Source organism: Schistocerca americana, chromosome 4, assembly GCF_021461395.2.
Source record: "Schistocerca americana isolate TAMUIC-IGC-003095 chromosome 4, iqSchAmer2.1, whole genome shotgun sequence".
In the NCBI taxonomy this organism is placed as follows: Eukaryota; Metazoa; Arthropoda; class Insecta; order Orthoptera; family Acrididae; genus Schistocerca; species Schistocerca americana.
The window spans coordinates 385,061,278-385,088,846 of record NC_060122.1 but is presented as its reverse complement, the minus strand read 5'-3'; the positions used below and the strand labels follow the sequence as shown (position 1 = coordinate 385,088,846).

General features: G+C 39.5%; 1 protein-coding gene across 1 annotated transcript in view; it reads right to left on the bottom strand.

The window, feature by feature from the left end:
- LOC124613998 (ferrochelatase, mitochondrial) overlaps positions 1-27,569 on the bottom strand; it is a 67,782-nt gene that overhangs the window by 14,670 nt on the left and 25,543 nt on the right. The window contains exons 5-7 of the mRNA XM_047142797.1: positions 14,201-14,302; positions 6,229-6,394; positions 260-416 (exon numbers count right to left, since the gene is read on the bottom strand). Of these exons, the coding sequence (XP_046998753.1) occupies positions 260-416; positions 6,229-6,394; positions 14,201-14,302 (425 nt within the window). The remainder of the gene's footprint in view (positions 1-259; positions 417-6,228; positions 6,395-14,200; positions 14,303-27,569) is intronic.

Here is a 27,569-nt window from a genome sequence, read left to right as displayed (position 1 = left end):
TTAATCTTTAAGAGAAAAACATACTCTGTCAGTGCTGAATTCCAGAAGTGTACCGATCAATACCAAGTAATGAAAGTTAGGTAGTTAAGATTAAATAAGTCACTGATGTAGTCCAGATTAAATATATTAAAGTTAATTGGCTATCAAGTGAATTTCACTATCAGTTTGGAAAGATCATTTCCTTTACAACATCTAAAATCTTACATGTTACCCATTTGAAATGATGGTGAACTTAGTTATACTTAAAAAATATTGTTACCTTTTAGAGCATCATCAGTAAATGGCGCAAGCCATGGCAATGGTCCAACTTTGGACTGCCATACCAAATTAAAAGGGTTGCAGTAAGACAGTTCATTCATAACAGCTTGTACAGTTGCACCAACTTCTGATGGATATGGATCTCCGCGGTTCACAGCCTGCAACATTAGGAAAGAAAATTTTTCATTTTGTATTTGTTGGAATACCAATAATGCTGTTGTCAACGCTTTGGGATCATTGAGTTACAGAGACATGAGTCACCTTAATTGGATGAACTTGAAGAGTAGTTCAGTACATAAACTATAAAACTTTTTTCACTTGCACCAATCTAAAACCTTTCTTAATGAATTTCAAATAACACAATGTGGGCAACACAATAGGCATAAAGTTTTTATCCACTGGACACTGGACAACTGTTGGTCAAGATACAATAAATTTCCTCTTTCTCATTTGCTATGGTCAAAGCACAAGATATTTATAAATTAGTTACACAAAAGTAGGCTTTAATTGTGAAAAGGGTAAATAACTTACAGAAATCTCCCATGCCTTATCTTTCCAGTCTCCCACCACCTCCCAAAGTCCCACCGTCCAGCCACAGAGGAGCATTCCTCTCATAACTCAGTACCACCGAGGACTGGAGCAACTGAATTGCATTCTCCACCAGAGTTTTGATTACCTCTCATCATGCCCTGAAATGAGAAATGTCCTGCTGACTATCCTTCCCACCCCTCCCACAGTGGTATTCCACAGTCCACCGAACCTACAGAATGTACTCGTACTCATCCATCCTCACACATCTCCTGCCCCCAATGCCTTACCTCATGGCTTATACCCCTGTAATAGATCTAGATGCAAGACCTGTCCCATCCATACTCCCACCACCACCTACTTCAGTCCGGTCACTAACATCACCTATCCCATCAAAGGCAGGGCTACCTGTGAAACCAGTCATGTGGTCTACAAGCTAAGCTGCAACAACTGTACTTTATTCTATATTAGCATGACACCCAATAAGCTGTCTGTTCACATGAATGGACACTGACAGAGTTGCCAAGAAACAGCTAGACCACCCATTTTCTGAGCATGATCCTTCTCAACAACACCCGCTTTTCTGAATTGCGCAGGTGGTAACTTTCCCTGCAATACATCCTACGTTCCCGTAACCCTCCTGGCCTCAACCTTCTCTAGTCACTGTCCTCACCCATACAGCCACTTCCCTATTCCCACTCAAGAACTACGCAGCCATCATTCCACCATCACACCCAGTCTTTGTATTTCTCCCCTTTTCCGCTAGTCCCCCCCCCCCCCTCCCCACCTCTCCCCTGCCCACCATCTCACCTGCTGTACTTCACTGTCCAGCACCCCCACCATACTGTCCCTTCCCACCCCAGCCTCCTCCTTACACCCACCCAGTCACCACTCCAATTATGCACTGGTGCTGCTGCTCGCAGTGTGGTTTCAGTTGCCTGAGACTGCAGTTCTGTGTGCGCGAGTTGCTTTGTGTGTGCGTGAGTTGCGTTTGCATTTTTGTGTGTGTGTGTGTGTGTGTGTGTGTGTGTGTGTGTGTGTGTGTGTGAGTGAGTGGGAGAGAGAGATAGAGAGAGAGAAAGATCTATTGTTGATGAATGCCTTAACGCCCGAAAGCTTTGATCGTGAGAGTCTTTTTGTTGGGCCTATCTGCGACTCAGCATCTCCGCTATGTGGTGAGTAGCAACTTTCCGTTTCATAATACTGTTACAGTCCATCCTGGATTTTCCATTGTTTGATTTTACAGAAATGTTTGATACAGCACTGAATTCAGTATATCTTCAAGTTTTATTTCTGACTAACAATGTTAGTTCATGAGCTGCGACAACAGATGATGCAAGCAGTTGCCACCATGCATCAAGGCTTGCTTCATAGGACCAGCAGGAAACTGATTTCAGATGGGACATATGCTGCATTTAAAAAGGTAACCACAGTGAACATTTGTAAATAAAATTTGATGAGGTACTGCATTCAGAGCTGTATCAAACATTTCTATCCGTTGTTTACCTTTTTCACAACTGAAGGTTACTTTTTGTATAAGTAATTTATGAGCACCCTGTACTTTTGTAAAACCTTTTTCAGCCCTGGGAATGAAGCAAGGAAAAAAGATTAAGGTTTAATGTATCAACAAAAATGAGGTCATTACAGATGAAGCTTAAGACTGGAATGAACAATGAAACTGGTCACGCCCTTTTCAAAGGGAATGTATCAACACTTGCTCAAGTCATTTGAAGATACCAAATCTAGGGTAGGGGATGGGAATTTTAACATTGTTTCTACTGATTGCAAATCTACTTTCTTAACAACTGTACCATCTCAATTTCAGCCCTAGAATAATAATCAGATGTATCTGAATTAAGTACCACAACATGGCATGATTTAGTTATCATGCCTGTGGTTGCATAGTGATACATTCATGTCAAATGGAAAATATTACCTAATAATCCAGAATGATATTTTCACTCTGCAGCGGAGTGTGCGCTGATATGAAACTTCCTGGCAGATTAAAACTGTGTGCCCGACCGAGACTCGAACTTGGGACCTTTGCCTTTCGCGGGTAAGTGCTCTACCATCTGAGCTACCGAAGCACAACTCACGCTCAGTGCTCACAGCTTTACTTCTGCCAGTATCTCGTCTCCTACCTTCCAAACTTTACAGAAGTTCTCCTGCGAACCTTGCAGAACTAGCACTCCTGAAAGAAAAGATATGGCGGAGACATGGCTTAGCCACAGCCTGGGGGATGTTTCCAGAATTAGATTTGCACTCTGCAGCGGAGTAGAAGCGGCAGCAGCAGAAGTAAAGCTGTGAGTGCCGGACGTGAGTCGTGCTTCGGTAGCTCAGATGGTAGAGCACTTGCCCGCGAAAGGCAAAGGTCCCGAGTTCGAGTCTCGGTCGGGCACACAGTTTTAATCTGCCAGAAAGTTTCATTACCTAATAATGTTTCAGTGTTAATCAGAAATGGAAAAGAAAAAAAAAAAACAGGTATAAGAACTATTTATATAATAGGCAGTGATACAGACAATGTTATACACACAGAAGCTTTACAATAAACTGTAACATCTTTGTCAGGCAACACCCCCTATACATATCATCAGCTTATGAGAAGAGCAGAATAAAACACAAGATTAGAAGATGCAAGTCATAACACACTAGCACTAGAAATAATGAAAGTGTTATTAACACATGTATGTTAATGTACAAACTGATAAAAATTCATTCATGAGAAAACAGAAAAAAATAATTAACTATGCTTGCATTTCTTACTGCAAACAAAGTCTGAGCTTTTTTAGTGTGATTTATAGTATGAAAATGGCATGTTATAAAATATGAGTGTGGACTGGTGAGTTCAATAGAATTGTGTCCAGTTCTGTTAACTGTTGGGTAAGAACTATTCTTGTGACAATTTTGTTGAAACTTCAATATGGAAAGGATACTACATAGAGAAGGCATTGAGTCACAGACAGGCACAATGGAAAAGATTGCTTTAAATGTTCAGCTTTCGGACCATGTAATGTGAAAGCTGACCATTTACAGCATTCTGTTTTATTGTGCCTATCTGCGACTCCGTGCCTCCTCTTGTGGTGATTAGCAACGTATCCTTTCCATAATGTTGTTATTCCATCCTGGACTTTCCATTGTTTAATTTTGTTGTAACTTCAGTACAGATGAAACAAAAATGTATTTGTTGGCTGTGGTCCTAAATGGTCAGTATTATGTTTTGTACAAACAAGCTACTATGCAGAAATAAATAAGCTTCATATGAAATTATGGACTGAGGCCCAGATTCAGACAGATGCGAAGACAGTTCACTGGGCTCTACATCAGAGTTCAATACTGCTTATAAAGGAACAAACAAGCACAGCCTATTTGGCACCCAATTAAGATTTCTTCTGAGGAAATGATTGATGAAATTCTTGGTATTGTGTCAGACAGCTACAGCATTAAGGTTAACTAGATTTGTACGATAGTAAGCATTTCATAAGTAACATCCTGGATGAAATTCTTCATACAAAGAGACAGAATGTGCAATGGGATCAGTGTTTGTTGATTACAGAAGAAAAATACTCACAAGAGGAGATTTTGAAATCATGCCTGGAAGAATAGAAATAAACAATTTATGGTGTCATTCTGTAATGGTGGAACAAACATTTTCTCCCATTCTCACAGAAAGACCCTCACAATACTGACTCCGTAAAGAAACAGCAACCACTGCACAATAGGTGTACTACAATGGATAGGGCTATAAATATGGAGTTGCTGAATGAAATGCATTTGGATGTCAAAAGACTATGCATAAAGCATTCAATAACCATTGTAGCAGTATCTTCTCGAAAGAGCTCTCACAAAACTGAAAGAAATTTCAGTCACATGTATGGGCTGTCGGTGGTACCATAGTTACTGCCCAGACACCCATGCATGACAAAGAAATAAGAATTGGGGATAGAAAAGTAAAAGCAGAACTCTATTTTGAAACAATCATTTACTAAGGAAGATACAAGCATTCTGGTGAATTTTAATTCTCATATCACTACAAAGATGAGTAATACAGACATTGGTGTCAGAGGTTCTGATAAACAACTAAAATTGCTAAAACTGAACAAAGCTGTAGGGCCTGATGGAATACTCATCAGGTTCTGTAAAGAATTTGCAGACGAGTTAGATTCCCTTCAACTGCAACATACTGTAGATTCCTCATACTAAGAATTATGCACAGTGGCTGGATGAAGCACAAGCCATACCCATCTACAAAGCATGTAGCAGAAATGACTAATGAAACAACCATCCAATATCATCAACGTTAAACTCTTGTAAAATCTTTGTACTGAGGTATGTTAAACAGAATGACTTCCTTTATGCCCAATAGCATGGATTTCAAAAACATAAGCCATTTGAAAAGTAATTCACATTTTTCTCACATGACGTCATAAAAGCTACATTTCAAGACAATTATATGGACAAAAACATTTCCCTGTAGGTATTATTGGCATGTAAATATCACGACACAATGATAGGAAACCATGTGTGGAGGAGGACTGCATAGATTAGGGGAAATGAGGTAATTTAATGTTTAAATAATGCTGAACTGAAACCTGGCAGTCTGGTAAGCAGGTAGACGAATAACGAGTTGTAATCTATGTAGGTGGGATCAGACACATCTCACTGGGGCCAATTTCTTTCCTGTGCAATTGTTACTCCTTCCTTCCAGTTGTTAGTCATCCTTCCCTCCAACACGCTGCACACAATTTCTCCCCTCACTCACTCCACTCAATACAAACCTTTAAGTCATAGTGCCAGTGCAATGTAGCAGTGCAGGTGTACCTGTATGTATGCATGCATTTTTTTTACAAATGCCCTGGTGTCTCCAAAGAAAGGTTCATTAAAAAATATCAGCTACATTCTTAGTCCTGTTTATGTAACTACCAATGACTCAACTACATGTTAACTGTTACCTTTATTACTTCCTTCGCCAACAAGCATCTCTTACATTATTTTTAATATTCTTGCTATTCTGTCCAAGTTTTCTTCAAAAAGAACAATTTCATCTTTAATTTTGTTATTACTGATAAAACCCACCCCTTGTTCTGCACCTCAATAGCAAAAGACATTTTCTGACAGTAGCCCTATCTGATCCACTTCTTTTTCATGTCCCTGCTTCCACTTAATAGTATTTAGTTCCACACCCAGCTGCCTGTCATTAGTACATGGCATCCTCCAGATTTTACTCCTTCTATGAATATGGTGTACTGACAGTTTATGTTGGTATACTGATAGTTTTTTGTTAATAAATATACAGATTAAGTTTCTGAGTTTCTTCTCTTTTGTTTATGTATGCTTTGATTTATTTAATATCACAGAAGCTTCTCCTTGTTGATGAGATCTGTGGATCACGATTAATACACTGAAATCTGGAAACACAGCTATATGGTGCAAATGTTTCATTACCTTAAGTGGAAGTGAATGCGCTGAAAATAAAATCATCACATTTTTTTGTTCATCAGGAGAAAATTCTCGTAACTCGGTGCGAATTCTTTCAGCAACTGTCTTAACTAACAGTGGATGAGTTGGCCAGCGATCTATCACACTCCACTGACAGCCTTTCCTTAATGGTCTGAAAAGGAAGTTCCATAAATTTAAGGATACTGAATTCATTCAATAACTCCACACATTGAAAGTGACCATAATATTTTGATACAAAGAAGTTTAAGAAATACAGCTTTATATATCATATGTAATGCTTCTTATTTGTCAAACTGTATCTTATAATAGCAAGACAGGACACTACTCAATAAGAAAGTTTTTTTTTTTTAATTTTTTATACAACTGTGCTGAGGTCTTTATGAAGTAGTCTCAAAAATATGTTCAATAGCCCAAAATGTAACAAAATTATTTTGAAACATAATAAATACGCTGAAGCAGAAGCTCCATCCCTCAAAAGCTTCAACAATACAGTGATAATGTAGCAATTCATTCTCAAGTGTAATGCATAGTGGAAGAATAGCTAATGCTGTGCTAGGCGACTACAGTTAATAATTACATTCTTTCAGTTTCTTTTTCTTGTCATGGAAAGCAAAACATTTTAATGAGACCAAAATGGATAAAGTAACTGGAATATCATCAGGAGAGAGAATGCTGGGTGTATTTACTTGTAAGAGAAAGCAACATGTCAGTGTACCACCATCTCTAAAAATAGGGAAGACCATTTACATCCTTAGGTCAAAAGTGCAAGATTTTTTGGCTTACTGATGGCAACCAATGCAAGCCACTAATTTTCTGCAGGCATAACTTTTCCAAAGACAGTGAAGTGACAATGTATATCACAATGGCAATTTGTAGCAAGACACTTTCTTTCTTTCAAGTCTCGCTTGCTGTTGCATCAAATAAAAGACTTTTATGTATTCTCACATGTCCTATTTCCCAGAAGAACTGTACCCTTTTTCCTTTTGATTTAAAAGCTGTGGATTATGTAATAATGATTCCAAAATGATTTATTCCATAAGATATCACTTTAGGTGCAGTTGTGTTATGGAAAAGTAATTCATTGAAATATTGAAAAGCAGCAAATACAGAGTGACAATTACTGAAGTATATGAAAAAAATGTAAATTAGTTACAAACTACGGCATGCACACACTTTATTCAACACGTAATCATCACTACAGATATTCAGATTTAGGTTATGACATGTTCGACATGCCTGCCATCATTGGCGATGATGTGGCGCAGATGAATAGCAAAATTCTGCATGACCCGTTGAAGTGTCGGAAATTGATGCTGTCGATGACCTCCTGAATGGCTGTTTTCAGCTCAGCAAGGGTTTTGGAGTTATTGATGTACATCTTGTCTTTAAATACAGCTCCGCAAAAAGGAGTCACATGTGTTTGCATCCAGATAATATGGCAGCCAATCGAGGCCCATATCAGTGGCGTCCGGGTACCAAAGAGCCAGAATGGGGTCCCTAAAGTGCTCCACCAGGACATCAAACACTCTCCTGCTTTGATGGGGTCGAGCTCCATCTTGCATGAACCACATCTTTTCGAAATCAGGGTCACTTTGGATAATGGGGATGAAATCATCTTCCAAAACCTTCACGTGCCTTTCGGTAGTCACCATGCCATCAAGGAATACAGCACCCATTATAACATGACTGGACATTGCACACCACACAGTCACCCGCTGAGAGTGAAGAGACTTCTTGATCATGAAATGCGGATTATAAGTCCCCCAAATGTGCCAAATTTGCTTATTGATGAACTTATTCAAACGACAGTGGGCTTCGTTGCTAGACCAACCCATACAGTGCACACTAATTCTCACTTGCAGCCAACTGTGCAGTTTAAACATTTTAATGCTAACCATTCAGAAGTTATGACGATTTTATCTCATATAGTTCAATAATTGTCACCCTGTACCATTCACATGTGCATACTTAATGTCTCCTCATGTGTTATTTGTTGTGTTAAACGTAACTGACTAAATGGAAAGCAGGGATGCAATATTCTGTACAGAGGATCAACCTTGTTTACTTGACCCAGCAATATGAGTTTTCAAAATTTTCCAAAACCATTGTAGCAAATCCTGTTAAATATAACATATAAAATGCTCCCAAAAATTTACCATGACATGGATCAGAATGTATCTGGTGTACTCATATGGACTGAAGAGTTTTGTGGCACCATCCAAATATAATTTTAAGTGCATTAACTGTGTTATCTTTGAGTTAAAATGCAATAAAAGAGTAATAGCAGAACATAATTTCACGAAAGGACATTAAATTTGCTTAAACAAAATGAAGGTTTTATATTCTCACTAATCTTAATTGAACTCTCTAATAAAATTCAGATGTGCACTAGCAAATTTAATAGAAATGGTAAATAAAATTTTAGCATAGTCAGAGGCTGGGCCTATATAAAAACTGAAAGTAAGAACTTGCTTTCAAAGGAAAGTGATGTTAATGGAGACAGCATCCATTCTGCTTCCACCCCAAAATTATGGCCTGGTGGATAGGGGAAAGTTGTACTTTCTTAGCTTTCCATCTCCTGGCTTATCAGTCCACCAATAATAAATCAGATCACTTCTATATATAAACCATACATTGGTGCTGACAATCAGTTTCTGACAATGACGATTGTGAAAAGCTTTGAAAGCTCATTTCTTAACTCAAATGTTATGCAACTTTTATATTCTCTTACATTTAATTTTTTAAGTATCATTTCATATCATAGTCTACAAAGCTTTTGTTGTACTCAATGGTTAGTAAACAGGTTTCTAAAGCATGTGTATATTATATTGCTCGAAAGAAATGGCCACCATGACAGATATGAGGACAAGGAGAATATTTATCAGCCCAGCAGTAAAATAGTCTCCTAACCTAAAAATTGCATTTATTTTTGGATGCAGTTCCATTTTAGTTCAATGCATGTTATCCAGTATTTTATTGGCTCGTGCTAGTGAAGCACGATTGTGGAATGTCTGCAAAACCCTCAACAGCAGTTTAAATAACTTCTTCTTTAGATTCAAAATATTTTTCAGCCACAAAATTCTTTGTGGAAATAAGAGTAAGTCAAAAAGTGTTAAATCTGCTAGTAACTCCTAGTCAGATCTCTCAGTTTTTCCCATAGCTAACGCACTTTATCCACCACTTCATTGGCCCAGGGCAATCTTGTTTTCTCCTTTTTATAAAACAATTTTTTTTCATGTATTTTTACACCCTGTTGGACAAGAAGACTTGTGTAGTAATTTGCAATTATTGTTTGACCCCTTGCAATGTAACCAATCAAAAGAATCACCTCTGCAACCTGCAAAACACTGACAGGTGACATATGCTTTGCATTTTTGGGGGGAGGGTATCATTACCCTCCCCATCCTCAAAATTGCATTTTGTCAGCAGTCAAGAAATATGACACTCATCTTGTACTTAGTTCTTCATGTACGTGTACTACTCTTTTCCTTCAGTTACGCCGGTTGTTCATTCCATGCACAGCACTTTCTTAATGATTGAAATGTTTTTTATGCAGATCATTTTTAAAAGAAAATAGGACTCATTTGCATTCGGTCAGCCACTTCTTAACTGTTGTAAATGGAGTATCAGACACTTATAAATCTTTAACTTTGGATCAATTTCATTCATCTTGATTCCTCATCTATTAGAGTTTTGCTGTTACACTCATTTGTTATATGAATCTACTAGCTTAGCTTTAAAAATGGATTAAAAAACAGCCTTGATGGCAAAAACATTTATTTCAGCAGTGACAGGTTTGGGTCAGTGTCTGACCATCCCAGACTCTCATACCATGGTGGTGGTGGTGGTGGTGGTGAATGGAATGAGTGTTGTTAATACATGTATGTCAACTGCCCCATTAGAAATTTTCTCAAAAATTGCTACCTTAGTGCCCACTGCTTCATTTGCATTGACTATATGGTCAGCACAGTAAAAACAAAGATGATGAGACTTACCAAACAAAAGCGCTGGCAGGTCGATAGACACTCAAACAAACACAAACATACACACAAAATTCTAGCTTTCGCAACCAACGGTTGCTTCGTCAGGAAAGAGAGAAGGGGGTTTTAAGGGAGAGGGTAAGGAGTCATTCCAATGCCGGGAGCGGAAAGACTTACCTTAGGGGGAAAAAAGGACGGGTATACACTCGCACACACACACACACACACACATATCCATCTGCACATACACAGACGCAAGCAGACATTTGTAAAGGCAAAGAGTTTGGGCTTATGTTGATCCTGTGGTGAACTTGGGTTGGTAGACAACGATGTGCATAAAGGTTAGGTGGTTGTGTTGCCGCCAAAACACGTTAAAGGGTGGAGAAATTCGAGAAAATTTTGAAAAAACGACATGTAAATGTATTAAAAGGAGTGGTTTTGTGGTGGCAGATTATGAAAATGAGGTTAACAATTGTCTGACGAAGAAATAATGACGTTAAATTCTGTGGGAAGCGGCTAAAAATGATCAGTGATGTGAGAAAAACGGAAATGGAAATAAAGCAAACATTATTAGAACTACCCGAAATGGTTGTTTAATAGGTGAAAGGAACTGTTTGTGAACTAGAAACGGTGGATTTTATAGCAGCGGTAGTGTTGAAAGTGGCAAAAAATTTTTTTGGTTATGGTTTGGAAGTGGGTAACGTATTATTACATATTATTGAGTATATATCGGCGGGATAAAATTGTATAGTAGATTACGGTAGAAAGGAGAAGGTGAATACAAAGTGAAACTCCTGGCAAAAACAGAAAGAGAAAATAAGACGACAGAAAAGATTTCGAAATGCAACAGTAACAATAACAAATGTAATTGTTGTGTTCAAATTAATGATATGAATATAATAGAGGGAAACATTCCACGTGGGAAAAATATATCTAAAAACAAAGATGATGAGACTTACCAAACAAAAGCGCTGGCAGGTCGATAGACACACAAACAAACACAACCATACACACAAAATTCTAGCTTTCGCAACCAACGGTTGCTTCGTCAGGAAAGAGGGAAGGAGAGGGAAAGACGAAAGGATGTGGGTTTTAAGGGAGAGGGTAAGGAGTCATTCCAATCCCAGGAGCGGAAAGACTTACCTTAGGGGGAAAAAAGGATGGGTATACACTCGCACACACACACACACACATATCCATCTGCACATACACAGACGCAAGCAGACATTTGTAAAGGCAAAGAGTTTGGGCTTATGTTGATCCTGTGGTGAACTTGGGTTGGTAGACAACGATGTGCATAAAGGTTAGGTGGTTGTGTTGCCGCCAAAACACGTTAAAGGGTGGAGAAATTCAGGAAAATTTCGAACAAACTACGTGTAAATGTATTAAAAGGAGTGGTTTTGTGGTGGCAGATTATGAAAATGAGGTTAACAATTGTCTGACGAAGAAATAATGACGTTAAATTCTGTGGGAAGCGGCTAAAAATGATCAGTGATGTGAGAAAAACGGAAATGGAAATAAAGCAAACATTATTAGAACTACCCGAAATGGTTGTTTAATAGGTGGAAGGAACTGTTTGTGAACTAGAAACGGTGGATTTTATAGCAGCGGTAGTGTTGAAAGTGGCAAAAAATTTTTTTTGTTATGGTTTGGAAGTGGGTAACGTATTATTGAGTATATATCAGCGGGATAAAATTGTATAGTAGATTACGGTCAAAAGGAGAAGGTGAATACAAAGTGAAACTACTGGCAAAAACAGAAAGAGAAAATAAGACGACAGAAAAGATTTCGAAATGCAACAGTGACAACAACAAACGTAATTGTTGGGTTCAAATTAATGATATGAACATAATAGAGGGAAACATTCCACGTGGGAAAAATATATCTAAAAACAAAGATGATGAGACTTACTAAACAAAAGCGCTGGCAGGTCGATAGACACACAAACAAACACAAACATACACACAAAATTCTAGCTTTCGCAACCAACGGTTGCTTCGTCAGGAAAGAGGGAAGGAGAGGGAAAGACGAAAGGATGTGGGTTTTAAGGGAGAGGGTAAGGAGTCATTCCAATCCCGGGAGCGGAAACACTTACCTTAGGGGGAAAAAAGGACGGGTATACACTCGCACGCACGCACACACACACACACACACACACACACACACACATATCCACCCGCACATACACAGACACAAGCAGACATTTGTAAAGGCAAAGAGTTTGGGCTAAACCTGCATAGTAACTACAACAAAAATAATTTTGTAAACATACAGTAGGCTTACTGAAAAACTGACGTATTAAAAATCTGTTCCTTTTTCTATGCAATTCTGACAGAGTCCATTTGTCCTGATGGCTATTAAATAGCTTTCTTTGATTTAGTTCACAAACTGCAGCACTGTATAAATCTTTCACGCTCATTAAGGCCGTAGGAGCATCACCTTTTCCAAATGTACTTCTGGCCAAACAGCAATTCTGGTGGGGAGTCAAGAGGTTTTTTTAATCCTGCCTTTTGAGTTCTTGTTACAGACTTTTATGCCTAATACATATTTCTTTATTTCTAACTGAGAAGGCAAATACAAATTTTCATAGCTATAGATTCAAAAATGCTTTCATAATGAAATATTTGCATAAAACTTTTCATGTCCTATTTCACCTACTTAAGGGTTGAATTCCAAAACACTGAAACAGATGTTTTTTAAAATTTCTGACAGAGAAGCCAAATACAAAAGTTCATGTATTTAGCTTTAAAAATTTTTTCACGAAATATTTTCATAAAGCGTTTATTCCATTTTTCAGCCCCTTACTGATTGAATTTCCTAAAGTACTGAAACACCTTCTTTTAAAAATTTGTAACTGATAAATCAAATACCAATTTCCATAGTTGCACTAGTTCTTTAAGAATGATTTATTTTTTAAAAAAGCTTTCTTTACTATTTTACCCCTTAGGGGGTTGAATTTCCAAAAATTCTGAAACACATCTCTTTTTTATTCCTTACCAAGAAACCAAATGCCAATCTTCATAGTTCTAACTTCAAAATTGTCTTACTTGTGACATATTTTCAGAAAACCTTCTGCCCCATATTTCACCCCCTTAGGAATGGAATTCTGAAAAATCTCTTCTTTAATGATGTTATAGTGCAAGACCAACATCCTCTTCAACTTTCAAGTTTCTGTCTTTTGCAGTTTGGGCTGGGTGATGATGAGTCTAGTGAATCAGTCAGGACACACAGAGATTGCAAGCAAACATCTTCATTTCTGGTGCCTCCACCCCTTTCTTGGTCTATCTAATGATCTCTCTGCTTTTGGTCAATAGTTCTTTATTATTTTGGGTAGTTACCTTCTTTCATTCTTGTGACATGATCACTTCATTTTTTTCTATACTCCTCAGCCTGTGTTGTTATCTCTCAAAACTAAAACTACTTATTTAGCTCATTTTTTAAAAACAGTGTGACTGTTTATATCATGAATAGGCCTTGTAATCTCAAGACAAATGTGTGCAAACTTTGAAATGAAATGTTTGATCTCTAGAAATTTTTCATTCAGAATTTTTCTCAAATCCTCCATCAAAGGAGAAGGTTGGCTAGAACTCTATGTCATGAGGAAGATTTCACTGCTCCCTTTCTCCTCCATTGATTATAAAGCACATATGCTTCATTTATTACTTAACATCCACAGTGTTTGATTACCTATACATGAATGTAACCACAATGAAACTATTTAAATTCAGAAATTTGCCAGCATTTTTTCTTCTAAAATAATGCAAAAATCTTATCTATGACTGTACTGTCTTGCTGCTTGGTCCATACTGAGTTAAAAGAGTGGAGAGCAACAAGACAGTGAGAGTGTGTCTTATTTTGTTAAAAATCTTCTTATCTTTCTTATAGTCCATGCAGTGAAACACTGCATTTAATGCACACACTAATTACCAATGGTGTAATGAATTTCCACTTACAAACATGAGAAAAGTAAAACTTACCTTCCTTTAAAGTATTTGTAAATGGCATTGAAGCTGGAGCCTGTTGTAGCGCAGCTGTATTGTGGATACTGGGAGAATATGACAACACGTTCCACTTGGTCACTGTGAATAGAATTAATGAAGGGTGCTACAGAATGTGTGGTTAAGATTATTGACTGTTAATACTAAGATAAGTGTGGTTGTAACTATTCTTCATGCTCAGTGGAACACACCAAAATATTCCTAAGTGAATGTTAGAGGAATAATAGATAAGTCCGGCATATGAAATTATTCATTCCTTCATGATCTGTGGATCCCACAAAGAAGGAGAAACTTCTGAGATGTGGCACAAGTTCAGATATACATTAACAAGAGCCAAAGACATCATATAAACTTAATCTGTATACTACACTAACAATAAACTATCATTACACTAAGTTTTATTGACTAAATTAGTTAGAAAGCTGCTACTTCAAAAAAAGCTGCTGGCTCCTTAGTTTTTATTATACAGCTGTTGTTTATCTGTAACAATGGAAAATCTAGGATAGAATAATAATGGTATTATGAAAACGATAGATTGCTACTTAGCATATAGAGGAGACTTTGAGTCACTGGCAGGGACAATGATAAAACTGCTATACATTTAAGCTTTCGGCCACAAGGCGTTCTTCAAATCCCCCCCCCCCCCCCTCCACACACAACTACTATGAGCACATCACATGCACCTGACAGGAGCAGCAGTCTGGCATAGGTGGTGGGAGTAAGGAGGAGACGTGTTGGGAGGCATAACAGGGTAGGGATGGGAGAAGGTATAGTGCTGCTTATGGGAGATTTTTTGGGGTGAGGGGCAGCAGCAAAAGAAAGAAGTAGAGAAGAGGGAAAAGATTAGTGGGTGTATTGGCAGAATAGTAGACTGTGTAGTGATGGAATGGGAGCAGGGAAGGGGATAGAGAGGTGGACAAGAACTAGTGATGGTTGAGGCTAAGCAGGTTAAGGGAACATAGGATACATTGCAAGGAGGGTTCCCATCTGAGCAGTTCAGAGAAGCTGGTGTTGGTAGGGGGGATCCAGATGGTGTAGGCTCTGAGGCACTCATTTAAGTGAAGCATATTGTGTTGTGCAGCATGTTCAGCAACTGGGTGGTCCAACTGTCTCCTGACCACAGTTTGTTGGCAGCCATTCATGCAGACACACAGGCGTCAGTAGTCACGCCTATGTAGAAAGCAGCAGCAGCAGCAGCAGCAGCAGCAGCAGCAGTGAGGATACCCTGTCCACATTCCTCCAGAACTTCAACACCTTCCCTATCATTTGCTTCACCTGGTCTTCCTCAACCCAGCAAGCCACCTTCCTTGATGTTCGAGCTCCACCTCATAGATGGCTACTCCATTATTTCCGTCCATATCATACCTTCCAACCACCAGCAACACATCCAATTCAACAGCTGCCACCCATTCGATACCAAGAAGTCCCTCCCATACAATCTACCCAGCTGTGGCCATCACATCTGTTGTGATGAGCAGTCCCTCTTGAAATATACCAAGGGTCTCACTGAGGCCTTTGCAGACCATAATTACCCTCCCAACATTGTACAGAAACAAATCTCCCATGCCTTCTCTCTCCAGTCACCCACCACCTCCCAAAGACCCACCATCCATCCACAGAGGAGTGTTGCCCTCCTGACTTACTACCACCCAGAACTGGAGCAACTGAATCACATTCTCAGCCAAGATTTCAATTACCTCCCGTCATGCCCTAAAACGAGGAAAATCCATCCCACTTTCCTTACCACCCCTCTCACAGTGGTATTCCACTGTCCACTATACCAATCACCTGTCCATCTATACACTCTCTGCTCCCATCTCCTTACCTCATGGCTCATATCCCTGCAAGAGGCCTATTGCCAAAACCTGTCCCGTACATCCTCCCACAACCACCTACTCCAGTCCAGTCACAGGCATTTCCCATCCCATCAAAGGCAGGGCTACCTGTGAAAGCAGCCATGTGATCTACACACTAATCAACAACTACTGTGATGCTTTCTGCGTGGGCTTCACAACTAACAAGCTGTCTATTTGCATGAATGATGAATGGCCAATGACAAATTGTGCCCAAGAGAAAGCTGGGCACCCAGTTGCTGAACATTCTACCCAACAGAATGTGCTTCACTTCAATGACTGCTTCACAACCTGTGACATCTGTATCCTTCCTGCCAACACCAACTTTTCTAAACTGTATATGGGTACTCTTCTTCCAAATACCTTACATTCCTATAAGCCCCCTCCCGGCCTCAACCTTCATTAGTCCCTGCCCTCCACTTATCTCTCCCATTCCTTGTTCCCACTCCAGCATAAAACAGCATTTATTTCACCAACACACCCACTAATCTTTTCCTCCTCCTCTACTTCTCTCCCTTTCCAATCCCCTACTCAAATATACCAAATGCACCTGTCCCTGCCACATCCCTGCACTCTCCTAAAAGCAGCACTACACCTTCCCCCACCTGTCATGCTATCTTCCCTCTCCCCACCCCATGCCTCTTCCTTATCACCACCACACCCCATGCCTCTTCCTTATCACCACTACCTACAACTGATTACTGCCACCATCAGGTGAATTTGTTGCCCCTTTCAGAAGAATGCCTTTTAATCGAAAGCTTAAATGTGTCAAAAACTTATCACTGCGCCTGTCTATGATTCAGTGCCCCCTCTACATGGTGAGTAGCCAACTATCCTTTTCATGCTGCCGCTATTAGTGGCTTAATATTTACTTCATTACAAATTCATGTAGTGAAGCACTTCTATTATATAAAATTTCTCTAGAGCTGTCTTAACAATACCATATGTACTCTTACGAGGACAAAAATACTATTTTATTCATTCCTCTTCCTTTCTTTAGTGTTAAAGGAGGTTAATTATCTTAATAAAATTGCAATATTCAAGAAGTAAATTAAACTTGGGTATACATTTGTTATAAATATTTTGAAAAAGGGCAAGTAAAAATGAACAATGAAAAAAAAATTTCAGTCATAGACCTATATCTGTGACAAGTCTAGCTGATAGAAAATGCATTCACTATAAACAGTCACTTACAGTACCTAACAAAAATATGAAGCAGAACTATACTACTACATTGAGATTTTCTTCACTGCCAATAATAAAAGTAAACTTTTAATTTTAAATTTTGTAAATATTTATTAATTATTAAATTCCTTTCATTGTGGGGATATCTATAATGTGCTAATGTATTATGCATTTAGTTAGAAGTTTCCTAGTAATCTTCACACATTCCAACATTTTTCTTTTCTTCTCTCTTTTTTTACTTAATTAAATGAGTGAAAGAAACATAAAGTAATGAAACAGAGTTACTGCCCAATACTTACAAACAGGAGGTGACATTTTTACTGCCACTAATAAGCACACATTAAAAGTCATGAAACTATCCTACCTTTTGAACTATTAGTTCATTCCTCAGGGATGAAAGAAGAATAGGGTAGGATGGTACTGGATGCAGATTTCTGGACCTGCACTGTGGGGTGGAAGAAAAAAGCTGAGAAAGCAGAGACCATTGAACTCTGGGCTCAATAAATAATGCAGGAATATCATGAGGAAAAAGTTAATAGAAATTCATGTGTATATAAAAAGATTGATGTGTGAAGTAAACAGCTTCCATTGGCATAACATAGCGAAAGATCTTGCCAAGAACTCAAGAAAATTCTGGTTCTAAGCGAAATCATTAAGTCAATCATGAGCTTCTGTCTAGTCATTCATCAACCATTCAGGTGTCAGTCTGGCAAGAGGATCGAAGAGACGTGCCATTGTTTGACCTTTGCACAGACTCCCATAAGGAGGACATAGTAATAGGCATCTGTGGCATAGAGAAGTAACTGAAATAATTGAAAACAAGTAAGTCACATGGTCCAGTTGGAATCCCAGTTTGGTTATACAGACATTGCTCTATGGTACTGTCCCCTTACTTAATTAGCATTTACCTCTAATCTCTCATCCACTGCAAAGTCCTAAATGACTGAAAAAATATGCAAATGACTACTGTACATAAAAGCATAAAATAAGTGACCTACAAAATCATAGACCAAACAATGGAAAATCCGGAATGGAATGACGACAATATTATGAAACAGATAGATTGCTACTCACCACATAGCAGAGGTGTTGAGTAGCAGACAGGCACAAGAAAATGACTAATAAACACATTAGGTTTTGGCCAGAAGACCTCCTTCTGAAATAGACAACATACACACACATTCATGCAAGTACAGCTCACATGCACATGACCACTGTCTCTGGCTGCTGAGGCCAGACTGGGAGCAACTGTGCAAGATGGGAGAAGCAATCTGGGTGGTAGCAGTAAGGAGGAGGGAGTGCACGGGTACCAGTGGGGAACGGTAAACTGCTGTCTGTGAGGGCTTACAGGGGTGAGGTGGAGAGAGTGTAGGGCAGCTAGGTCGGGAGGATAGATGGAGGGGGGGGGGGAGGGGGAGGAGGGGCAGAAAAGGAGAGAAGTAAAAGGACTATGGGTGCATATGTGGAACAGAAGGTTGTGTAGTGCTGGAGTGGGAACAGGGAAGGGGATAGGTGGGTGAAGAACAATGACTAACAAAGATTGAGGCCAGGAGAGTTTGGAATGAAGAATATATTGCAAAGAGAGTTACCACCAGTGCAGTTCAAAAAAGGTGGTGTTGGTAGGAAGGATCCAGGCGGCACAGGCTGTGAAGCAGTCATTAAAATAAAGAATGTTGTGTTGGCCAACATGCTCAGCAACTGGGTGGTCCAGCTGTTTCTTGGACACTCTATGTCAGTGGCCATTCATTCGATCAGACAGCTTGTTGGTTGCAGCTTAGCTGGTTTCGCAGGTAGTGCAGCATTTGATGGACAGGTGATGCTTATGATTGGGCTGGAGTAGATGCTGATGGGAGGATGTATGGGACAGTCTATTACAGGGATATGAGCCATGAGACAAGGGGTTGGGAGCAGAGGTTGTGCAAGGGTGGATGAAGATACCGTTTAGCTTCGGTGGAAGCAATGAGGATGAAAGTGAGTAGGACATTACTCATTTCAGGGCATGATGAGAGATAGTCAAAACTCTGGAGGAGAATGCGATTCTGATGCTCAAGTTCTGGTTGATAATGAGTCATGAGGAGAATGCTCTTTTGTGATCACATGGTGAGACTTTGGGAGGTGGTGAGTGAATGGAGAGATAATGCATGGGAGATCTGTTTCTGTACAAGGTTGTAAGGGTAATTACAGTCTGTTTAGGCCTCAATGAGACCCTTGGTATATTTCAAGAGGGACTGCTCATCACTCCAGATGTGACGGCCACGGGTGGCGCGGCTTGTATGGGGGGGGGGGGGGGGGGCTTCTTGGCGTCAAATGGATGGCAGCTGTTGAAGTGGAGGTATTGCTGGTGGTTGGTAGGTTCGGTATGGACAGAGGTACTGATGTAGAAATCTCTGAGGTGGAGATCAAACTTAAACTTCGGGGAAGCGGGGAAGGTGGCTTGTTGGGTTGACAACCAGCTGAAGCAAATGAGGCAGAAGGTGTTGAAGTTCTGGAGGAATGTGGATAGGGTGTCCTTGCCCTAAATCCAGATCATGAAGATGTCATCAGTGCATTGGAACCAGGTAGGAGTTTGGGATTCTGGGTTGTTAGGAAGAATTCCTCTTGATGGCCCACAAATACGTTGGCAGAAAATGGTGTTATGCAGGTGTCCAGTGCTGTACTGCAGATTTGTTTTAAGTGATATCTTCTAAGGAGAAGTAATTCTCAGTGAAGATGTAGCTGGTCATGGTGACAACGAATGAGGTTGTAGGTTTGGAATACTTCACGCCTTGGATCAGGTAGTGTTCAATAGCAGCTAGGCAATGAGCATTAGGGAGGTGATATAAACAGTAATGAGCAGGGCACCATGCGGTAAAGGAACAGGAAGTGTGGAGAGTCCATGGAGGAAATGATTGGCATCTTTTATACTACAGGCAAGTATTCTTAACATTGAACTGCTGTGGAACTCATGAACAGATTCTGATTTAGAAAGCATCACACGTGTAAAACTCAGCTTGTCTTTTCTTACACAATATCCTGTGAACCATGGATGAAGGGAAACAGGCAGATTTCATATTCCTAGATTTTTGGAATGTGTTTGAACACAATGCCACACTAGATTGGTAACAAGGGTCCAAGCATATGAAATAAGGTTTCCAGATATATGATTGGCTCAACAACTCCTTAAGTAATAGAACCCAGTTTGTTGTCCTTGACAATAAGTGTTCATCAGAAACAGGCGTGTCATCAATAGTGCCCCACAGAACGTGAGGTCTGCTCTTGTTTCTATATACATAAATAATCTGATAAACAGGGTGAGTGGCATTCTGTGACTGCTTTTTGATGACACTGTTGTGTGTTTTCTGGTGACTGTAAGAGGATACAGATGGTTTGGATAGAATTTCTAATTGGGGAGATGAATGGCAGCTTGCCCTAATTGTATAAAAATGTGAGTTAATGCAGACGACTAGTAAAAGTAATCCTGTACTGTTTGAATACAGTATCAGTGGTGTGCTGCTTGACAAAGTCATATCACCTAAAAATCTAGTGTTGCAAAAAGCAATATGATACGCAGTGAGCATGTAAGGTGGGTAGTAGAAAAGGCAAGTAGTCATTTTCAGTTTACTGGTAGAATCTTACACAAGAGTAACTCACATGTCAAGCAGAGCGCATATGCAATGCTGGTGTGACCCATTCTTGAATATTGCTTCAGTGTTTGGGATCCCCACAATGTTAGATTAAAAATAAACATTGAAGCAATTACTAGGCATGCTGCTAGATTTGTTACCGGCATGTTCTGTCAACAAACGAGTATTATGAAGATGCTCCATGAACTCAAATGGGAATTCCTAGAGCGAAGGTGATGTTCTTTTTGCAAAAGACTATTGAGAGAACTTAGAAAATCAGCATTTGCCATTTTCTGAAGAATGATTCCACTGCTGCCAACATACATTTCCCCATAAGGACTGCCAAGATAAGGTAGGAGAAATTAGAGCACAAATGAAGGCATACAGACAGACATATTTCCCTTGCGTAATTTACAAGTGGAATATGAAGAGAAATAACTAGTAATGGTAAAAGGTACCCTGCACCATGGATCATGTGGTGGCTTGCGGAGCATTACATAAGGTTGAAAGGGACACACAGATCACTCAAATCCCAGGATGAGAGGCCCCCCCCCCCCCTCCCCGTTGTGAACATGAAGGGGAACAAGAATAAAGGGGAGGTGTCAGAGAAAGTAGCTGACAACCTTGTCCGCTGCACTCATTCATGCTGCAAACAATGAAACAGGGGCTTCAACAGAAGAACAGTGGGGTGTTGTGTTTCATAATAATAGAAGGAGTGTGGGGAACAGAAATTCATCAAATAGTGGCACAAGTGTATGGAGCCCACTGCATGTCTGTTACTAAGGTCTAGGTGTGGCACAAGTGATTCTGAGAAGGATGGATAACATTAGCCAAAGATGTGTGATTTGGAAAATTTGGAGGGTGACCAATGTTTGCTACAGGCTTATTTGGCACACTGTCCAGCAATACCATGCCTTCAGGTGCTTGATACAAATGACATTTCACTAACTTGGAATGATCATGGAGAAAGAATTGCAAGAAAAATAGTAAGTTCATGTGTGCTGAATGAAAGTGATTACTTTTTTCATGCTAGATTTATTGTATTGATGTACATGCAGACATTCTGTTACTTCCCTTTCTGTACCAATTTATAAAAGCAACATCACGCACATTATTTAGTTTCTTGGCACTTGTCTTTCACATCATCACAACTGACTCAGATTTAATACTTCCAAGGAAGGCAGCTCTGCGGTGGACATGGATTTATGTTGTTCACTTTGCTACTACTTGACAGTTAATAAGGACTGACAGGCCTGGTTTCTGTTATTATGCAGGTCTCACAAATTCTCCACTCAAGTCACACTAAACTTTGCAACAACTCTGTCACAGAAAATTCAAGGTCCTTATCATGAATTACATTTTCTTTATTTAACGTCAAATGTCTAATTTTCTGCACTATGTCAGCAAAATACTGTACAGTATCATAAAACATAAGAAACTTAAGAGGAGTAAAATAAGTCGGTGCACTTACGCCAAAACACACGAAACAGTTCAATAGTTATGGATATCTCTCTTTTGGTCCATTAGCAGTTTAAGTGTCCATGACACAATCAGACTTAAGATTACTTTCATAACATCAAAGCACTTAAATTTCAATTAATATAGGATGCATTACAATCTAGTCCTTGATCATTTCCTCACTTTCCACTGACTTCAGAAAACATACTCAAGAAACATAAGCTTGTTTCCTGGACAGCATGCTGGAAGGGGTTACAGAATTACGGATATCTTAATGACAAGACATTTGGCATACAACAATGTCCAAAACATTTCTTCAGAAAGTTCTGAAACTTTTCAACAGCAGATTCGTGCCACAATAACAGAGTTATTATGGTGTAGCATCACTCCTAACTGTCTCACATGCTTTGCATGTTCTCTATGAAGTGTGTCAAAAGTTCTGTTGATGGTCAGTCTCTATCCAGCAAATGGGCTGTGAGTAGACTTGGAAGATTTCTTGGTGGTAGTTGACTGTCAGCAATTCACCCCCTTATCTCCTTTCTGCATTCCAAAAATGCTCTACGGATTCAAATCAGGTGACTCCTTTCGCCAGTCTTTTTTTGTTGACCTCTAAGGAATTCATCCATCAAAGTAGCTCATGGTAATGTACATTACTGTTTATGATGAGAATATCTAGACAAACAGCACCTCTGAAAAGTCACACATGTTGTTCCAGAATGAGATCCCCCCCCCTTGTGAAAACCTGAAGCTGATAGCAGTGACATTTTTGTGGAAAATTTAAGTGTATATTGGGGGAATACACAAATGGGAAATGGAGGTAATGTATTTGTTGCAGTAGACAAGAAATTCAAATCCATTGAGGTAGAAATTGAAGCTGTATGTGAGATTATTTGGGCAAGACTCAATATCAACAGTGAGCATAAATTGATAATTCAGTCCTTCTATTACCCACCAGACTCATCTCCTAATGTAACTAAAAACTTTGGAAAAAACCTCATTTCGCTTGCATGTAAGTTCCCAACCATACTGTAATCATGAGTGGAGACTTTAGTTGTCCAACAATTAATTGGGAAAATTCCAGTTTTGTTAGTGATAGGCATGATAAGACATTCTGTGAAACTTTACTAACTGCTCTCTGAAAATTAACCAGAACATATAGCTAGGAACCACACTCAGATGGAAATATATTTGATCTAATGGCAACAAATAGATCTGACCACCTTGAGGACACCCACATCAAAATTGGCATCAGTGACCATGATGCGCTTGTGGTAACAATTGAAACAAGCAGAAAGATATATATGTTCAGTAAACTAGATAAAAAAAATCAGTAGTGTCATACCTCAACGAGGAACTTGAAGCTTACAGCACAGGGCACAAGTGTCTAGAGGAACTATAGCTCAAGTTTAAAACAATAGCTGATCCTGCATGGGATAGATATGTAGCCAGCAGACCAGTACATAATCAGAGGGAACCTCCGTGGTATAAAGTCACTGTAAGGAAACTTCTAAAGAAACTGAGATTACTGCACAATAGGTGCAAAATAAAGTGTAGGGCTACAGATAGAGAGGTGCTGAATGAAACACAATTCGGCTGTAAATAGAGCAATGCATGATGCCTTCAATGACTACCACATCAGAATATTGCCAAGTGATCTTTCACAGAACCCAAAGAAATTCTGCTCATATGTAAAGGCTGTTAGTGGCATCAAAGTTAGTTTCCACTCCTCAGTGAATGAGATAGGAACTGAAATTGAGGGTAGCAGAGCAAAAGCTACAATGCTTAACTCCATTTTCAAATGTTCCTTAACAAAGGAAAACCCAGGAGAATTGCCCCAATTTAATCTTCATACCACTGGAAAGATGAATGAAATAAGTATTAGTGTCAGCGGTGCTGAGAAACAGCTGAAATCGTTAAAATTGAACAAGCTCCAGGGCCCAATGGAATTCCTGTCAGATTCTATACTGAACTTGCAGTGAGTTAGCCCCTCTTCTAACTAAAATCTATTGTAGATTCCTTGAACAAAAGCCATGTCCAGTTCTTGGAAAAACACATGGGTCACACCCATCTACAAGAAGTGTAGTAGAAGTGATTCACAAAACACCATCCAATATTCTTGATGTCGATTTGTTGGAACATATTCTGAGCTCAAATGTGAGGTATCTGGAACAGAATGCCCCCCTCTATGCCAACCAGCAGGGATTTTGACTCGCACTTTTCTCACAACATACTGAAAGCTTCGGATCAAGGCAACCAGATAGATGCAGTATTTCTTGATTTCTGAAAAGCATGCAGTGTACCACACCTATGGTTATTGTCAAAAGTCCAATCATAAGGGGTATTAAGTGAAATTTGTGACTGGATTGAGGGCTTTTTGGTAGGGATGATGCAACATGTTATCTTGGATGGAGAGTCATCATCAGATGTAAAGTAGCTTCGGATGTGCCCCAGGGAAGTGTATTGGGACCCTTGCTGTTCATGTTGTATATTAATTACCTTGAAGAAAATATTAATAGTAAAATCTGCCTTTTGTAGATGTGCTGTTATCTACAATGAAGTACAATCTGAAAAAAGTTGCATAAATATTCAGTCAGATCTTGATAAGATTTCAAAGTGGTGCAGAGATTGGCAAACTTGCTTTAAATGTTCAGAAATGTAAAATTTTGTACTTCACAAAATGAAAAAAATTTGGTATCCTATGACTATAATATCAACGAGTCGCTGTTGGAATCAGCCAACTCACACAAATACCTGTGTGCAAGACTTTGTAGGGATACGAAATGTAGTGATTACATAGGTTCAGTCATGAGTAAAGCAGGTGGCACATTTCAGTTTAAGGGTAGAATACTGGGGAAGTGCAATCAATCTACAAAGGAGATTGCTTAAAAAAAAATCACTTGCGTGACCAGTTCTAGAATACTGCTCAAATGAGTGTGACCCATACCAGATAGGACTAACAGGAGATACTGAACGTATACAGAGAAGGGCACCACAAATGGTCACAGGTTTGTTTAATCTGTGGGAGAGTACAACAGAGATACTGTAGAAGCTGAAGTGGTAGACCCTTGAAGATAGACGTGAACCATCCCGAGAAAGTCTATTAACAAAGTCTCAAGAACCGGCCTTAAATGATCACTCTAGGAATATACCACAACCCCCTAGTTATCACTCACATAGGGATAGTGGAGATAAGATCAGAAAAATTACTTTACACGCAGAGACATTCAAACAATCATTCTACCAACATTCCATACGTGAATGCAACAGGACGAAACCCTAATAACTGGTACAATGGGTTGTACCCTCCACCACGAACCTCATGCTGGTTTGCAGAGTGAAGATACAAAAAAAAAGTAATTTGGACTGCACGGCTGAGACATGATCTCAGACGACAACTTAAACTGGGATTAATATTGTCCATAAAATAATAACAGATATGTTTTATATACTGAAATTTTAAAACCTGCTCAACAATGTTACTGTGCACAATGTCTAACCTTATATCATTTCAAAACTACTTTTTGTAAATTTAATCAGTCTCATTTAAAATCAATTGTGTCAGTTCAAAACAATGGTGACTACAGACCATTTGCATGCACTTCTCCATAATGGTACACCAGAAACACACACACACACACACACACACACGGACAAACACACACACACACACACACACACACACACAGTCAGGCTGACCTGAGGAGCCAGAGACAGTGGTCTTAAGTGTGTGTTTTTTGTCTATTTTGACAAAGGCTTGGTTGGCCGAATGCTCACTTTCCAACTGTGTTTTTGCTGTGCATATCTGTGACTCAGGAATAACAAATCATTCAAGTATCTACAGGCATTAACAATATTCCCCAAACCACCATTGGAAATGTGAAACTTCTTTCACTCGTCCAACATGATATCTCCTAAAACGAGGACTCCACCACAGTTAAACTGATCTCTTTCCATGACTATGGCTTCAGCAAAAGATCTTTCAGGAAGGGGGTGGGGGTGGGGGTGGGGGAGGGGGATCGAAGGGCCTCACTGGTTCATCTGACAAATAGGTTTTGGGCACTGTCTGTGTCTGATAAATATCCTGAGCCAGATGCATTTGCTTGCAATGTTTCAGGGGAAGCCTCTCAGCCTGCTAGATCTGGGCAGTCATTTTAGTGTGTATTGGGCCCCTCAGGAATATGGCTACCAAGAAGAGGAAGGAATCCAGTGTGCACTGTGTTTGCATACTGAGAGGAGTCATTCCAGATGTGGAATAGGTGCTTCTGGACACCATGAAGAGCACAGGGTGCAGCCAACTGCAGGTGGTGTCTCATGTTGGTACAAATGATGTGTGTCACTTTGGATTGGAAGAGATTCTCTCTGGTTTTGGGCCAGTAGCTGAAGTGGTAAAGGTTGCCAGTCCTGCTTTTGTGATGAATGTGGAGCTCACCATCTGCAGCACTGCAATAGAACTGACTACGGACCTTTGATACAGAGCCAAGTGGTGGGTCTGTATCTGAGGCTCAGACAGTTCTGTGACTGTGTAGGGTACAGATTCCTCAACTTGTGCCATAAGATGATGGGGTTTCAGGTTCTGCTTTACATGTTATGGGTCCGCTACACATAAGAAGTGGCTACATGAGTAGCAGGGCCTATACTGTATGAACTGGGTGGTTTCTTAGGTTAGAAGGGCTTTGGAAAGCGTAGAAATGTCTTAGTCTCAAAGGATGCAGGATGAAGACAGACTTAGCGAACCAGTGTTATTGTACCTGTAAACTGTCATTGCTGTGTTGGGAAAGAACCAGAGCTCCAAGCACTAACCAAATGCACTGAAGCTCAAATCATTATAGGTGCAAGAAGCTAGCTAAAGCCAGAGATAAATTCAGATGAATTTTTTACAAAGGACCTAACCATGTTGAGAAAGGATAGATTAAATACAGTTTGTGGTGGAGATTTTACAGCTGTAAGAAGTATTTTACCTTGTAGTTAAATTGAAGTAGATAGTTACTGTGAGTCAGAATGGATAAAGCTTGCAGTTGATAACTGGAATAATTTAATAATTGGTTCCTTTTACCAACCCCCAACTCAGGTCAGATCATGAAGTTACTGAACAGTTCAAGGAAAACTTGATTCATCTCAAATCCGTACCTGACTTGTACTATCATAGTTGGTAGTGACTTCAATCTACCTTCAATATGTTGGTGAAAATACTTGTTCAAAGCCAGTGGTAGGTATAAAACATGGTCAGAAATCATACTGAACACTTTATCT